This window comes from Carettochelys insculpta, chromosome 15 (assembly GCF_033958435.1).
Source record: "Carettochelys insculpta isolate YL-2023 chromosome 15, ASM3395843v1, whole genome shotgun sequence".
Lineage (NCBI taxonomy): Eukaryota > Metazoa > Chordata > Testudines > Carettochelyidae > Carettochelys > Carettochelys insculpta.
The window spans coordinates 32,328,538-32,345,152 of NC_134151.1; the positions used below are offsets into that span (position 1 = coordinate 32,328,538).

At 50.6% G+C, this 16,615-nt stretch overlaps 1 protein-coding gene across 1 annotated transcript; it reads right to left on the minus strand.

Moving 5' to 3' along the window:
* Positions 1 to 900: 900 nt before the first annotated feature.
* Positions 901 to 15,831, minus strand: CD74 (CD74 molecule). The gene is made up of 9 exons (XM_075009823.1): positions 15,560 to 15,831; positions 9,844 to 10,019; positions 8,700 to 8,791; positions 7,562 to 7,624; positions 7,121 to 7,216; positions 6,558 to 6,648; positions 4,392 to 4,580; positions 3,050 to 3,124; positions 901 to 2,350 (listed from the first exon to the last, which is right to left on the minus strand). Exons 1-9 carry the CDS (start codon positions 15,643 to 15,645, stop codon positions 2,340 to 2,342), a joined length of 879 nt encoding a protein of 292 aa, XP_074865924.1. The 5' UTR covers positions 15,646 to 15,831; the 3' UTR covers positions 901 to 2,339.
* Positions 15,832 to 16,615: the final 784 nt, after the last annotated feature.

A 16,615-nucleotide genomic window follows, 5' to 3' on the forward strand; every position in this document is an offset into this window, starting at 1 on the left:
AAATCCTCAAGGTGGTGGCTGGTCCCAGCCAGCATGTGTCAGGGATTTTCCCTAATTTCTCTCATCCCTCAGCACTGCTGGCTACAGGGGTGTCCCAGGGTGCTGAGTGCTCTGTGAAAACATCCTTCCCATGGGGGTAGCGCTGCTCCATAAACTCTTCAGCCCTTACCAGCCTCCAGCTGCCTTGTCCCTCGTTTCACTGGGCTGTGCATTTAAAGTGAATGGTCTCCAGCTGCAAAATGAATCCCATGGGTGTTTGAAAGCTACAGGGGAAAAAAGGAGGGATGGGCCCAGCCTGGGGGTCAAGAAGAGCTGAACCAGTGGAAAAGGCTCACCCCCACCTGTGCTGGGGGAGGGGAGATAAGTGGTTCCTGCCTGTGGCTTCCTCCCCTCTTTGTTCCCTCCCAGAAAGCACTAGCCCCTGGTACCTGTGGAAAATAGAGGCATGAACAGCACTGCTCTGTCTGTGGGGAAGTTTAGCTGTAGGAGAAGGGGTTTCCCTTTAAATGGATGGGCTGGGACTCCATACCACTGTTCCCTGTGAGCTGAACAGGGGGCAGTCCCCCAGCTGATGAGCGAGTGCCCACAGCCAGCAGCCTGTGTCTCTGTGTGGTGCACATCCATGCATGCCTCAGTACAACAAAATTTACTCTACCCTGGATGGCAAAATGGAGGGAACCCTGCTCAGCATGCCTGCAGTGAGTAGCACATCATCACTGGGGGTTGGAGGCCATGGAAAACCAGGGGTAGATAGGCATATATACATACCTATGCAAGGTCAACCAGGCAGTACAACAGAGACACTAGAGACTTATTTTGAATTACATCTGATTTGCTAACTCCTTTAACAAGAGCCTGGACTGTCAGGGAAATGGTGGTGTAAAAACCTACTAGGCAACATTTAGTAGCAGTCATTATAATTCAAAAGTTTATTTAAAAATCACCTGCCTTGTGAGTTTGGTTATGCTGTATCACCAACATTCAAAAGTCTAGTTCCAAGATTAGCTATTCTGTTACCTGTTAAAGACCCTACTAAATACCAGGGTTATGCAGGAGAGGGGAAATACAGCCATATAAACCTATTTGCCTGTTGATTAAAGAACAGAAGCCTGCAGCTCTTACTATTCTAGTGCTCCTCTGCAGCCCCCTTAACTTGGTTTTAAGATCAGAGGTCATTGCTGCCACATTTAATAGCTGTTCACTCCAAGGAGAAGCCCTTCCCCTATTTCTTAGCACAAGTGATCTCTAACTTTGCCTACAGCTGTCTTGCTTGGATTTTCCTCACCCCGCCCCAGGTGACCCATGGCCCAGGAGGTGCTTCAGACCAGCTGCTAGCCAGGGTCTCAAACGAGGAAAGAGCTCTTAACACTTTAATGAAGCCCAAAGCATTGCTCAAGCAACTGGGGGAAGGGGAGTGTTAGGAGGCTGAACATCCTTGCCCATCTCAGCAGGAATTTTGTGTAGCTCATGGAGTGGGATGCTGCCTGCAAACAGCTTGGGCCTTTAGGAAATGAGAAAGGCCTGAGTTACTTTTCAGCACTGAATAGCCATTTAAGAGTTGGGGGGAGGTTCGGTCACTTTGGACAGATACAGTCCTCTGCCAGCATTACCGTTCAGTAATGCAGCAGTCAGGGCCTTCTGGACAAACACCACCCCGCCATTCCCATGTACCCATTTCTTTTTCTTGGCACAAGGAGACATGGTTGCACCAGTGGCTGCTCAGGCACAGACTGTGGTTCGAGAACCATTTATATGCAAACGTGGGGCCTGATTCTCATCACATTCTTGGGTGTAAATCTGAAATAACTCAGCTGAAGTCAATGGAGTTACACTGCTGTAAGGGAGGAAAGGATCATATCCAGCGTGTCTAATTAAAAAAAAAAACAAAAAATAAACCACTGAGCTAATTAATTGAACTTGACCATGTGTTGGACCTGGTTCTCCTCTTCCCATTGGCCAATGCTGATATTACAGGTGCTAGGCAAACTCCATCTCTATTCAGACACCTGTGGTTTTACATGCAGCTGCTAATGTGGCCTGATTATGCTTTACGCAGTCAAATAGTTCTTCGGGATGGTGTCCAGAGGCCACTGCATCCTTTCTCCACCAAAATTCCTCCTCCTATTCTGTTGCACACATCTTAGAGGCACTGGGTTCGGCAGACAAAAACACATAAGCTAGCCATTTGGATCGCCTGCTAGGGCGAGAAATATTAATAAATGCCTGAACTGTGGCTGTAATGCAGGAAAGCAATATAAAAGCACGAGTGAAATCAAGCTAGAATGTGAGCCGTGACTCTGCAGGTGGAGAGAGCGGGTGGCAGGCCTCTGAGTCCTCTTCTACTTGGCATCTAGGGTAGAGGAAGAAGAGAGGAAATTAACTAATCCCAAAGCCAGGAAGTAATGCTTGCTGCACCCGGCTGTATCCTTTGTTCTGCTCCAATCACTGTCCCAGGGAGGCACTGCTCCACCTGGACTGCCAGGAGAGGATGTGATATGACAGGTGAGGAGTAGATTTCACCCCCACCAGAATCCACACCCCTGGGCCTGAACACTGGTGCCAGCTATAAAGCGCCTGCACCGCAACAAAATAAAAATACAAAACAGGCCTTTTCCTGGCTGCTCCTATTCCTGCTCCAAGGCCTTTGCCTCCCTGCTTCTGGGAGTTACCCCCCAGTCCAGATCTACCAGGCGTTACAGCAGCACTGATTTACTGCAGGGTGATGAGGGAGCTTCCAGGCTGACTGGGGCAAAGCGCACAGTCCATTTGAAAGAGTCCACACTACGGTTAGCTGCCTGTGCTATGTGTTTTTGTGCCCTTCATTTGGGGGCCATTAGCTCGAGAGGGGTGGGGATACACCAAAATCCCACTCTAGCCCAAACAACAAAGATCCTTCATCGGCACAGCTTATTCACACAGTGTGTCACCAGGCCACTGGGCCCAGGATTCTAATTACGAGATTTGTCGTCACCTTCCAGCCAACCCTCCCCATCACCTTGCTGTCAGCTTTGCCTCCCGGCCCCAATCCTTGTCTGCCTCCGGCTCTTACCTTTCCCAGAATCCAGCTTCAGCAGATCCACACCCGAGTACAAGAACTCCTCAGCGTCCACACCAGCTGGAGTGACTGCAGCAAGACACAGCAAGAGATTGGGCTGTTTACAGCATGCCTGAGACAGGCACAGCCGTCTCGGCTACCGGCACACCTAGGACACTTGGTGCTAACCTGTGCCAAGGCTAGTCCCTTCGAATCACACCAATATTTGCCTGGATCATTGTGATAGGTGCATAGTCATGTTGGAACCTGCCCAAACACATCATGCTGTATTTGGGCTCAAACCCTCAGCGGCAATGCCCAGCAGTGGGATGAAAATGGGCAACTCACGGATTCAGACCCCTGACTGAGGTAAAAGACCCCGCATTTCTTCAGGGAAGGTCTTGTGGGGCCCAAACTGGTGTCTGCACACAGCTGAGAGAGTCCTACTGCTCTGGCTCCTCGACACGCAACGGGTGGGTTGGGGTGGTGACAGCTGCCTGGTGTGACTGAGCCAACGGGGCAGAATCTCCCAGTCCTACATTTTCAGAGGGCTCCACTCAGAAAAGATGGTAACAACATAATGGTGCCCCGTGGCGGGGAACCAATGGTGTGGAGTAGTGAGACCTCTGGGAACCGTTCCCTTTGCTGGTACACCGTTCTTCAGCCAGCTCTGGGCAGACACAGGCAGGACATGCTCCCCCTCTTATCGCTAGCTCACATCTATGATCTTCCACCTTACGTGTGCTCCGAAACGGCCACATTTCTAGGGCTCCTGTATAGAACAAGAGGACACCCTTGAGAGGGAGCGTGTCTACATCACAGCCTGAGCTGGTAGATACTGATGTAGATACACTCCCTGTCAGGGGTCTCCTCTTTTTTGAAAGGTCAAATATGATAACCCTTATACACTTCCTATGGTGTTATCTGGATTCTTCTCCCTATTGATGACCAAGTGTCTGATCCTGCCAGGTGCTGGAGCACCTGCTGGTTGGTGGTGAACAGCCTCATCTCCCACAGGGTCAGTTGCTGAGGAGTTCCAGTTCTCCTTGGTGCCACTGGAGTTGTGGGTGCCCAGCATAGCTAAAAACAGGCCCCCTGACTTCCATGACCCTGGAACTTGCTCAGGAGTTCTCAGGATCAGGGTCAGCAGCACTCTGAACCCTGTTTCCCAATGCACACACTGCTGTGAATTCAGCGTGCCTAGGATTAGTCACTCACAAGCCAGACGAACGGCCCTTCACTGACAACACACAGCGCTCCCAGGCACAGCTGAGCTCAAACACATGAGATCTCAGGCAGTGTCTGCAGGCACATGTTCTCCTCTCCCCTTCCCGGCCAATGGGAAAAAAGTTCCTACCAGGGCAGTCCAGCTTTCCACGGGTCTCAGTGCCTTCCACCTTGGTGCCATTTTTGTAGACACACCAACAGTAGCCGGTGCTGGCATGGCACTGCTTGGGAAGATAGTCACCCTTTTCGTCACACTGCGGGCGGAACCGACCCGGGTAGATGCCACTAACACTGGACTCCGCCTGGCACTGAGATTGCACTAAAGCAACAAGCACAGGAAAGACCCATGAGTGTATTTTATTGGTTCCCCTCCCCCTTGACCTTCGCTGGGGTCTTATCAATTGCTTGCTCACATGAGCAGGGAAGAGGCCGTGGGACACATCGTAGAAAGGACGTCTGAGCACTGGGCCGTCCCATTAGCACCACCTCAGGAGGACCGGGGGAAGGGACGGGGCCTTGTACCATTGTGCAAAAACAGACTGACTTCAGTGGGGCAACCGCTTTATTGGGACTGCTGCCAGGAAACCCGTTTAGCCTCACGATAAAGTGTGATGGGCTGCTGCTGAGTGGAGACGAGTCTGCTGGTGGCTTGGAAGTCCAGGCTTGGAGCCCTTCATACAACAGCAGCTGGATGAGGAACTTGGAAGTAGCTTGGGAAAACTGGTGTCACCTCTGCATCCAATCCATGGCGGTATTGGATTAGATGGCTTTACGGCCTTGTTTTAAAATGGGTTCCTGTCTATTCCCCATAGGCAGGCCTACCAACTGCTGGTGGGGAGTTGTGGGGGGGCAGCTTTCTGCACTGATTAGGCCACAATTGGAGTACTATGTCCAGTTGTGGGCACCACATTTCAATAACGATGTGGAAAAACTCGAAAGGGTCCAGAGAAGAGCAACAAGAACGATTAAAGGTCTAAAGAACAGGAGCTATGAGGGAAGGCTGAAGGAACTGGGCTTGTTTGGTTTAGAAACAGGAACATTCAAGTTTCAAGTACCTAAAAGAGTGTTAGGAGGGAGAAAGATTGTTCTCCTTGGCCTCTGAGGATCTGACAAGAAGCAATGGGCTTACTGTCAGGTTGGGTAAACACTGGAAGAAATTGCCCAGGGAGGCTGTGGAATCTCCATCACTGGAGATATGTCAGAGCAGGTTAGACAGACACCTCTCAGGGATCGTCTAGATGGTGCCTGGTCCTGCCGTGAGGGCCGGGGACTGGACCCGACAACCTCTCAAGGTCCCTTCCAGTTCTAGTGTTCGCCGAGCCTATGAAAGGGAGCAGCAGTGACTGCTGGAGCCCACGGCCCTTTAGATCACTGCCAGAGCACTGTGCCAGAGTGCTGCATCACATGCTCCGTGTGGCTCTGAATGCTGGGGCAGGGGTGTCACACTCCACGGTGAGCTGGCTGCTCTGTCCCCAGCCCTTGTGCTTGAGGCACTGTCCCTCCTGGGGACTTGGAGCTGGGGCGCACAGAAGCTGTCAGCCCCCCAGCCCCTAGGATCTTGCCACAGGCACAGCATTGCTGGGGTGGGGCTTGCTCGGGGCGCTGGGCTCTTCCATGAGGAGGCCCCGTTTGGCTGCAGCAGTCGGGATTTGCTCTTTGTAGACACCTGGCGTGGGCCCACCAAGGTCGCACCATCCTGGAAGCGGAATGAGCTTTGCTTCTGTTGTGACAGAGTCAGTGGGCAGAATTCCAGGCAGGCAGCCTCCCCAGGCCCACCGCATGGCTTTGTGGGGAGCCAAAATGTCAACTGATCTACTCCCAGCTTTTCTGAAGGCGGCAATTGGCCTGGGCCCACTCAGCTCCCAGCAGGGAGGCAGTTTTGGAAACCCAGCAGGCCCACAGCACACACGGCCTCTGGGATCTGGGCAAGCGGGTCCCTCATACCAGGACTTGTACTGCCTCCAGCAAAGCTCAACCCTTGTTCCGGGGGGATTTTCCCTGGCGTATCTCAACTCCTCAGGCCAGTGGGCCCCAAAAGGCCCTCAGGACCGAAGCAGCAGCTGTAATGGGTAGCATCAAGGATGCGCTGGGGACAGCAAGTATGGCAAAACTCAGGGTTTGAAGGGGAGAAAGAACCAATTCCTAGCTATCGACGAGCAAAGCCTTTGCAATAGGGTATGTGCTTCCACTGCCTCCAACAAGGTCTGAGCCTTGCAACCCAGGAGAGCACGGGCCCACTTACTGCCTGAGGCCCACTCCTAACCTAAAGGCGTTCACTGACCCATCACCCTCATACCTTCGTCCGCCGGGATCTCAGTAGGCTGCACAGTTTGAGGTTTTTTGGCCATTTCAAACAGCAGCCACTTGTGCAGCCAGGATTCAAACGACTGCAAGAAACCAACCAGGGGAAGGCGGCATTAATAAAATGCACCCAGCCAAAACAAATGCCCCAATGGGCACAGCCCCTCTTCCCCCATCTGACCAGGGTGACACCGGAGGCCGCCCTGCTTTTGTGCTCTCACATCTGCAGCATAAAGTCACGAGCTTGAGATCTGGGCACCCCTGGAAACCCCCAGCCTCCCAAGCAAAACTGGTCACGTTTGGTTCTGCTGTGGGGGCAGGGGACTGGACCTGGTGACCCCTCGCGGTCCCTTCCAGCTCTAGTGTTCTATGAACACAACCGCAATGGCACCTGGTTGCGGCTGTGCTTTCTGGTGGAGTGCAGCTGTCCTCCCCACAGGAGAGTCCCACTCCCGCACCAGCCCCATTCCAGCCACTCCCCGGAGCGGGGCAGGGTGCACAGGAGGAGATGGAGCTGCAGCAAGTCCACTAGCCACGGGACCTGCCAAGAGCACTGACCTGCCAGTCCTGGGCCGTCATGGTCCTCTTCAGTAGGTTCAGATTCTCTGCCAGGTTCTTTTTTAACTCAGGAAACATCTTGCTGGGGTCTGCCCGCTGCCGGGGAGCCAAAGGGGATAGGACAGCGTTAACAGCAAGCTGACACTTAGCTGCCAGAGACAACTCACCTGCCCTGGCTCAAGCCAGCTCCTGGGGAGCAAGGGATGGCTGAGCCACTGGTGGGTGGTACTGAGAGCAGCTGTTGAAGGGACAGAGAGAGAAAAGCAGGGCTGCTCCTAATCCAATGTCTGCTTATAATCCATCTGCCACCATCTTGGGGACCCCACAGGCGAAGGGGGCTGACAGGAAGCGGGTCTGTGCCATCTGGGGCCTGACTGTATCGGAGTGTGGCTGACACGAGCGTGACAGAGGCCGCCACAGGGCCAGCAAGGAGGCTCTTACCAGCAGCAGGTGTTTGACTTGATCCTCGGTGTTGTTGCTAAGCATAGCTGTGTCCTCCAAGGGCTAGAAGGGGGACAGAGAGACAAGTGGGGTTGGGATGGTCAGGACGAGGAGCCAACGAGCCAGAGACTTAAACCACATGGCCTTTAACTGGAATGGGCGGGGCAGGACCCAGTCAGTGGGTGGGGGGCTCTTTTTGCAACTATGGAGTCGCTTGGCTACCAAGCAGCCGGGCTGGGGAGGGTGAACGCTGCGCCACAAGAACCTTCAGCAGAATTTTTCCTTCACCCCAGGGCAGGCAAATTCCTGGACATACCCAACACCCCCGGGAAGGAGAACCTTTCTCAGAGCCTGTGATCAGAGCTCCCTGTAAGCTGAGCTCTAGGGCGGTCACCCAGGAGAGATTCTGGGGCCGCTCAGCTGATTAGCAGAACGCCCACAGCTGACAGCAGCCAGCAGTGTGTGTTTCCATTTGTGGTGCACATCTTCACAGCCCTTGGTGCACAGAATAAAATTTACTCTCCCCATGGACGGAAGAAATTAGCGGGAACCCTGCCCTGTCTATGGCACACAGAAGAAGAACAGCTGTGCTTGGGGAAGTACAAAGCTGGCCACCTCCTACAGCTCCACTTTCCCAGCCCTTTCTCACTTAGCGTCCGAGAGAGGCTCAGAACACAAACTCCACCCACAGTGCAACACACTCCAGAGAAAGAACAAGGCTCCACTGCTTGTTCTAGGGGATCAACAGGCCGGGGAACGGGACACAGAACTTTCACCCTCTGTCAGTGGCAGAGCTGATGGTCCCAATCCCTATACAAATGGGCAAGTTTCCATTGGCAGAGGATCAAAGAACTGGGGGGACCCCTAGGAGCTGGGAGCCAGGAACCAGCACCAGGAGACCCAGCCACAGGACAGAAGCCCACACTGTGAAAGAAAAGGATGCACTGCCAGGCTCTGGCTGAGGTGTCACAGCCAGGCTGGCTGGGGCTGCTTTCTGCTTCTCTCACTGCTGACCACAGAGCAGCTCTGACACGAGGCTCAGAAGAAACCACGTGAAATGTTCCCCAAGAGACTTCAAAACTGCTGCCAGAGCAGCGTGCCAAGCCACATGCATAGAGATCCGGGGAACATCTCTTACCGTCATGTCCACCTTCGGGGCGAGTGGCAGCTCCCTCATGACCATGGGCATGCTGAACTTTGCCATCCTCATCTTGGAAACTGGCTTGGCACCTGCAGCGGAACGGGTGATATAAAATAAAGGCGAGAGAGAGGAATAGACCCCAAAGTCCATTCTAGGGCCAGCGTCTCCATCAGCACGAGTCCAATCAGCATCAGGGTCCCTGAGTTTTAGCTTAAGGTGAATCAGCACATAGAGAAAGCCCAGAACACATGGGATATGCAACAAGATATGGGGGGAGGGATAGCTTAATGGTTTGCGCATTGGCCTACTAAACTCAGCATTATGAGTTCAATCCTTCAGGGGGCCATTTAGAGATTGGGGCAAATAGATGTTGGGGTGGTGCTTGGGCCTGCTACAAGGGCAGGAGGCTTGACTAGATGACCTCTCAAGGTCCCTTCCACCTCTAGGAGGCATGTGTTCATGCTCCTATTTTTAGCAGGCTAGTTGCAGCAGAGCTAGGGTGATTCTGTCCACCCAGGCTTGGAAACACTTCCTCTGCAGGACAAGGAGCTGAAGAGCCAAAGCCACATGGTCTTTAGTCGTACCAGGCTGGGCAGGACATGGTAGCCCTACCATGAGTCGCTGACGCTGTGGCCAGTGCTCCAGATAGTTTCCCAGACCCTAACGTTAGGGGCAGAGGTGGTAAATGGTTCCTTGGTAGGTACTGGTGTCTCAACTAGGTTCTACCCAGAGCTCCAGCACAATGGGCAGGAGTAACACCCCAGGCACCCTTCTCCCACACGCTGCTGAGCAACAGAACAAACAGGTGCAAGGACAAAGCAGTGCTCACATGGCCTCCAAACTGATCAAAGGTTCACTACTATAAGCTTCACTTCCCCCTCTCTGCACCGAAGTGAGGGGGAAGGAAACACAAAGAGACTCAGCAGGCTAAGATGGCATGAAACCACCACCTCCGGGAGGGGAGCAAGATTCCAGTAGCTCTCCCCAGAACTCTTTCCTCCATCTTTCTGGGGTGCTGATCTCCACTGGCCAAGGGAACCAGGGGTACTGTGGCTCTGGGACTGCGAAGTCCAGCCATCACGTCACCCAACCGGCCTAGGCTTGTGTCCAGACAGAGCAATCGTGCTGGGGAACTACTCACTTTGGGGGAGTTTCCGGCTCAGAGCCTCCAGCTGCAGAGTCTGGGAAGTCTTGGTCAGCTTGGTGATCTGGCCGTTCTGCTGATACACGAAGTAGACAGTGACGGCCTGGCCGACAATCAGCAGGGCCACCAGGATGGAGACAGCAGAGTAAACGGCTACATGGCTGCAGGGATTCCTGCAAGACAGAAGAGAGGGGGAGGCTAGGGCATGGCAAACATGAGCTGCAGATACCTGCACGAGTCATCGGCCTCTTGGGGAACAGTACACTGGTACTGTAAGCAGACCTGCTCTTCTCCAGGGGCTCTTACCCCACCCACACCACCGTTGCATGTGAGCACCTTCCAGCAGAGAGCGCTGTGGAACAGCAGAGTTTGAGAGTTTGTTCTCATGCTCTCCCAGGAGATGTGCATCAGCATGAGCAGTGGAGGGTGTCATTTTGGTCCTTTTCTTTGGTGCTAAAGTGATTGTTGTCAGGACAGCCCATCCTCAGTCCCCATGTATTCTGCCATGTCAAGTTCCAGCCCATCAGAGAGCAGCTGTCACTCCTCCATTGTCGTCCCCACATTAAGGCCATGGAGATTTGGATTAGATTGGATAGATCAGCTGCATTTCCAATGCAACTTCCAAATGACAGGAAACTCATATTCAGCAGCCCCAGGACCAGGAGGCTGCTGGATATTCAAATATGCTGGATAATAGAAAGGTGTACCTAGTAATCCGTAACACTAAAGAAAAACAAAATAAGATATTAAGAAATAAACAAAAATGTATGCCAAGTACTTTATGTACCAACAACAGTAGTATTGTACATTGTAAACTAATAGGCTGTGTCTACATTTGTATTGGTCTTTCAAAAGAGTCATGCAAATAAGGGAAATTGAAAATGTAAATAAGGTGCATATTTACATATCTCATTTGCATATTCTTGTTTCGAAAGAAGAAACAGTGCAGACGCAGCTCTTTCAAAGTAAATCCCATCTTCAAAAGAACCCTTTTTCCCATAATAAAAGGGAAGGATTCTTTCAAACATAGGGTTTACTTTCGAAAGAGCTGCGGCTACACTGTTTTTCTTCTTTCAAAAGAAGTTCTTTCGAAAGAAGAATATGAAAATGAGGTGCCAGATATGTAAATATGCACCTCATTTGCATTTTCTCTTCCCCTTATTTGCATTCTTCTTTCTAAAGAGGAATGCAAGTGTAGACACCGTCATACTGTAACTGCTGTATTTATTTGTAGTTACTTTCACTATACTTATGGAAAAGGTAACTAAAATTTACTTGTGGTTAAAATGCCAGTTATTTGAGAGCTCCAGATGACAGAATGCTGGATATGCAAGAGTTTACTGTACACTGAATCGGCATGAGCATGGGAATTTCCAAGGCTTTCCTTGGGAGATGATTTCACAGACCAAAAGCTCTCACAGATGTCGTTTGTCACACAGCGGCAATGCAAGAGCTCAGGGATCCTCCTTCCAGTTTTCTGAAAGGCAAAGAGTGTGTGTGTGTGTGTGTGTGTGTGTGTGAGAGTGAGTGAGTGAGAGAGAGAGAGAGAGAGAAAGTGCATGAATGCTTATTGGGGTAGGAGTGCAGTGGGCTGGCCACTGGGGAAAAAAAACATCAACCATCCAGGGCTGGGAAGGAAAAGAACTCTTGAGAGAGTTCACATGGAGTAAGGTGATGAAGAGGGGCCAAAGCAATACCTGGTACAGTTGTGAGCATGTAGGGTTAGGGTAGTGTATGTACACAATTGTTAAATGCTTTTTGCCTCCAGATTTTCCACATTCTCTCATGTTAGGGTATGATCCAACGCCCGCTGAAGCTAAGGGTTAAACTCCCACTGCTCCCAGTGGGTATTGGAGCAGATACATAGGCAGCAGCCACTATTTGGCATAAGAAAATCTGGAGAAAACTGGTCATGCAACTGCTCCTATTGTTCCCACAGCACATTTATGGCATGTGGCGTGCTTGAGAGAGAGAAAAGAGTTGTCAGGCATCACAATTGAAAATGCATGTGTCATTCGGAGACTCTGGAAAATCAGATTCAAAACTGAACAAAAAAGAGTGGAACTCCTGAGTAATGGTCACAGCTTTGTTCATGAGGACAAAGGAATATAGCGATTACTGGTCAACAAAGAACTATTGGATTGTCTGCAAAGACTATTTCTGTTTTAGGGTACAGGAATGGATAAAGTACTCTCATCACACTGCTACACTTCTTGCTTTGCGTTCATCTCTCCTTTTTCCTGTTTTCTCCCAAACACATCGGCTATGTCTACACTTGGGAAAAACTTCAAAATTGCCATGCAAATGGCCAAATTGAAGAATACTAATGAGGTGCTGAAATGAATATTCAGTGCCTGATTAGCATGCTGCTGGCCACAGCACTTCAAAAGTGCCGCGTTTCGCTTGCACGTGGTTCGTCTACACAGGGGTCCTTTTCGAAAGGACCCTGCAAACACTGAAATCTCCTTAATCCTATCAGCTGAACAAGGAATAAGGGGATTTTGATGTTTGCAGGGTCCTTTTGAAAAGGACCCCCGGGGTAGAAGAGTCAAGCGCAAGCGAAATGCAGCACTTTCGAAGTGCCGTGGCTGGTGGCATGCTAATGAGGCGCTGAATATTCATTTCAGCGCCTCATTAGTATTCTTCGATTTGGTCATTAGCATGGCCATTTCGAAGTTCTTCCTAAGTGTAGACACAGCCATAGTCACTGATTATAGTTCTTTTTCAAGTTCATTTCACACACTTACTGACAGTTGCAGTGGCCTAACCTATATGCCCAGCTTTGAAAAACACTAATAAAATATCCCTTTTTAGAGAGACTCTGATGTGCTCTTACACACACTCCTATTTTCTTTCTCTCCCTGGTGAAATTTTCACATAGGGAGCATATCCGCATTATCTAGCAAGGGAAATAATTAGGAGACTAATGGACTGAAAAGCTGTCCAGAAACAAACCCATCCCAGAAGGGAATATGCTAAACACCAGAGGTGGGCGTGGTGTCCTACCGCACACGGCCTGCTCTGTCCTTAGCTAGGCATGCACAATTCCCACTGATAGCAGCAGGTAAGCTGCGTATGTAGCTGGGGATTGGTTCCGCTTAACGTTCAGCTTGCCCCACTCAGATTTCATCAGCAACCAGAATTACATCTCTCTTTCAAGAGACTCCTGATCACACTTCTGCCTTGCAACTGATGAGGTCACCTATCAGAAAGAAGTGCCAAGTTCTGCAGACAACCTTTTTTTTTTTTTTATTTTTGCACACAGCCCTCATTCCTCCCCGACGCTGGGAGGCGGGGGAGTGTGTTTTGGAAAGGCTGCTAGATTGATCTGCTAGGGATTCGAGTGGCCCTCGTTTGGTAACGAGCTGACAAGACCTGCAAATTGCTGATGGGCCTGAGGCACTGAGAAATCAAAGCGCAGCATAAATATTCCAAAAAGCTTTGTGTAAGACAGACACTTTCACTGCTGGAGCAGGTCCTGTGAACTCACAGGGAGCAGCCCCACTGGCATCAATGGAACTACTCGCATAAGTAAGGGCTACTCAGAGCAGGGAGGGTGCATGGGATCAGGCCCATCGCTTGGAGACCACACAATTTGTGAGCACCCTCTCTCTGTGACAGACACACACACTGCAGTGTAAAAACAAAAAAGCAGTCCAGTAGCACTTTAAAGACTAACAAAATAATTTATTAGGTGATGAGCTTTTGTGGGACAGACCCACTTCTTCAGACCATAGCCAGACCAGAACAGACTCAATATTTAAGGCACAGAGAACCAAAAACAGTAATCAAGGTTGACAAATCCAAAAATTATCATCAAGGTGAGCAAATCAGAGAGCACAGGGGCAGAAGGGTGGGGGGAGTCAAGAATTGGATAAAGCCAAGTGTGCAAAAAAGCCCCTATAATGAGCTAGAAAATTCCCATCCCGGTTCAAACCACGCGTTAATGTGTCGAATTTGAATATAAAAGAGAATTCAGCAGCCTCGACTCATTAACACGTGGTTTGAACCCAGATGGGAATTTTCTAGCTCACTATAGGAGCTCTTTTGCATATTTAGCTTTATCTAATTCTTAACTCCCCCCACTCTTCTGCCCTGTGCTCTCTGATTTGCTCACCTTGATAATATTTTTCGGATTTGTCAACCTCGATTACTGTTTTTGGTTCTCTGTGCCTTAAATACTGAGTCTGTTCTGGTCTGGCTATGGGCTGAACAGGTGGGTCTGTCCCACGAAAGCTCACCTAACAAACTATTTTGTTAGTCTTTAAAGAGCTACCGGACTGGTTTTTGTTTTGATAGTATATAGACTAGCACGGCTTTCTCTCTGTTACTATTCTGCATTGTAAAAAGTATCAGAGAGACAGCCCTGTCAGTCTGTATCTTCAAAAACAACAAGAACTCCTGTGGCGCCTTATAAACTACCAGATATTTTGGAGCATAAGCTTTCGTGGGCAAAGACCCTCTTCATCAGAGGCAGGAGCAGCACTATGTCAGTCCTATGCTCCTGATCTGAGCAACCTGCAAACCATCCTGCCTGGCAACTCCTGATCTCATTACACATCTGATTTCTCATTGGCTGTGGCTCTTGGGTCGGGCCTGGGGAGACAGACTGGCTGTCACCCAATAGAGCATTTCCTGGTGCTAAAGGAATGGTGACTGATTTGTACAAATGCAGCCGATAACCAGAGTTGAAAGCCCTTCCTTCTCAAAGCCTTTCCAATAGGGAGTCCGATAGACTGGCACAAATGCTAGGGACAGAGGGGGATACAGCCGGGACGAGGGTCCGTATCTCTCAGGAAGTTTGAGCCCACCAGTGATTCAGGCGCAGAGGAATTCCGGAAACCCTGGATAGTAAACAACAGCCTCAGCGGCACTCTGAGCAGAAGATGGGGCACACCTCACAGTTGCATTGCCCAAGCTCTGGGACATACGCACCTAGATCATGTTCTCTAGGGGAATGTTTCCAGAAAGGAGGAGCCGAGGGCAGCGAATAAAGTCACTGATTTAAAAACATAGCCCACAGTTCAGATCTGTCCCACCATCTGTGCGCACACCACAGACAGGGGTGACGTGGCCACGTCACCTGCACAGGTGTTTAAGGCACATGCTGGTCAAACAAGGAGAAGAACCTGTGGACCACACAGACTCACGTCTGAACAGCGCATTCCAACTGGGACATTCCAGGGAGAGGATGAACCTGGCTAAAGAGGGCACAGATGCCACCAGCCAAGGGTAAGAAATAGCTCAGCACCATTTCCATGTCAGGCTTTGGTTACCACAGGGCCAATTCACAAATAGGGCCAAAGATTCCAGCGTGAGTTGTTCCGCATGGGGCAAGGAAGGGCAGATGGCTTCCCAATCCCCCGGGTGGGTATAAAGCTCCTCCAGCGGAGTGGGAGATTTTTGCACACACCTCACAAGAGGTCGCACAGCTGGGCTCTAATGCTGGTCTTTCTGTACTCACCCACCTCTGAAAATAAGGCCACAAGCCCCACCTCAGGACTCAGTTCAACATTCAAGCCCTGCTTGGGAGTCTGGTCAAGTCAATCACTAAAGAGCTCACCTGCATCAGCTCAGGCTTTCCTTAATCAATCACCCCTTCCACCCATTAGCTGAGCCCACATTTCTTCTCCTGCTTCAAAAGCCCACCCTGCTTCTCCACCCCAAAGACATACACCTCTACAAGGCGATCAGAAACCCAGAAGAGAAATACCGCTGTGCTCTGGAGTCTGGGGCTGTGACACCTTCAGAGGGTCGCTCATGGGTGGAGATCAGGTCTCGGTTGTCTTCATCTTCCATGGTGCCTCTTTCTTTCCCTCTCTGCTCTGCAGCCAGCGATGTTCTGGGCTCCGCCTGCACCTAGCACTGGCTCTAACCTGATTCTGCAAAGGAAACTAGATCCTGTTCCTTTGAACCTTCTCGAAATATGAAAACTAGGAAGTGAAAGTTACAGAATATCAGTGGTTGGAAATACCCCACCAAAGCCTGCCCACCCCCAATCCAGCCACAGACTGTGATCGGCCTGGGCTAAGGTTTCAGAGGTGGCATTAGGAATAATCCTATTGGCCACTCGGAGGGCATCACTTGTTTCTAGGCAAGACTTTGAATTCACAGTCCTCATTGCAGAGTTGTGTGAGCTGATGAAATGCCACAGAGCTCTCCCTGTTCATAATACAAAATCCGCAAGGGAAATATAAGAGGGACAAGGGGTCGGGGATCTCTTTGTCTGGAGGTGAGAGAGAGTTTTCAAGTGACACAAAGCTCTCCTCTGGCTCTGGGAAAGGTGCTCCCAATGTCCCAGCTAAATACAAGGTGGAACAGATTGTTTAGGGTAACAAGTTAGCATGTGTTGCAAGAAGCCATTTGAGAGGAAAGAGCCAACAGTTCCCTCTCCCAGTGCAGTTTTGAAGCCAGAGGTCTGGCCTGAAAGCAGGACAAATTGTGAACCCTGCAATACTTAACACAGACACATACATTTGCAATGGCTGCAGGGTGGCCTTTGCCTTTTCAGCTACAGAGTGAGGGCCCTGCACGAGCAGTTGAGGTAGACTAACTTTTGGGGATAGGGCCGTCCCTTCCCATTTGCAGAATACACAGATCCATAGGGCACCAGAGAATTTGGGGCACCACAGGATCTGAACGTCCACCCTTGTGCCTCTTCCTACCCCTGTTCTGTGACTCTCCTTTCTCTGGAGAGGATCTAATTAAGTGACAAAGCCTGCCAGAGCTATTAGCAGCACACTGAACCTGTGAGAGCCCTTTAAGTGCT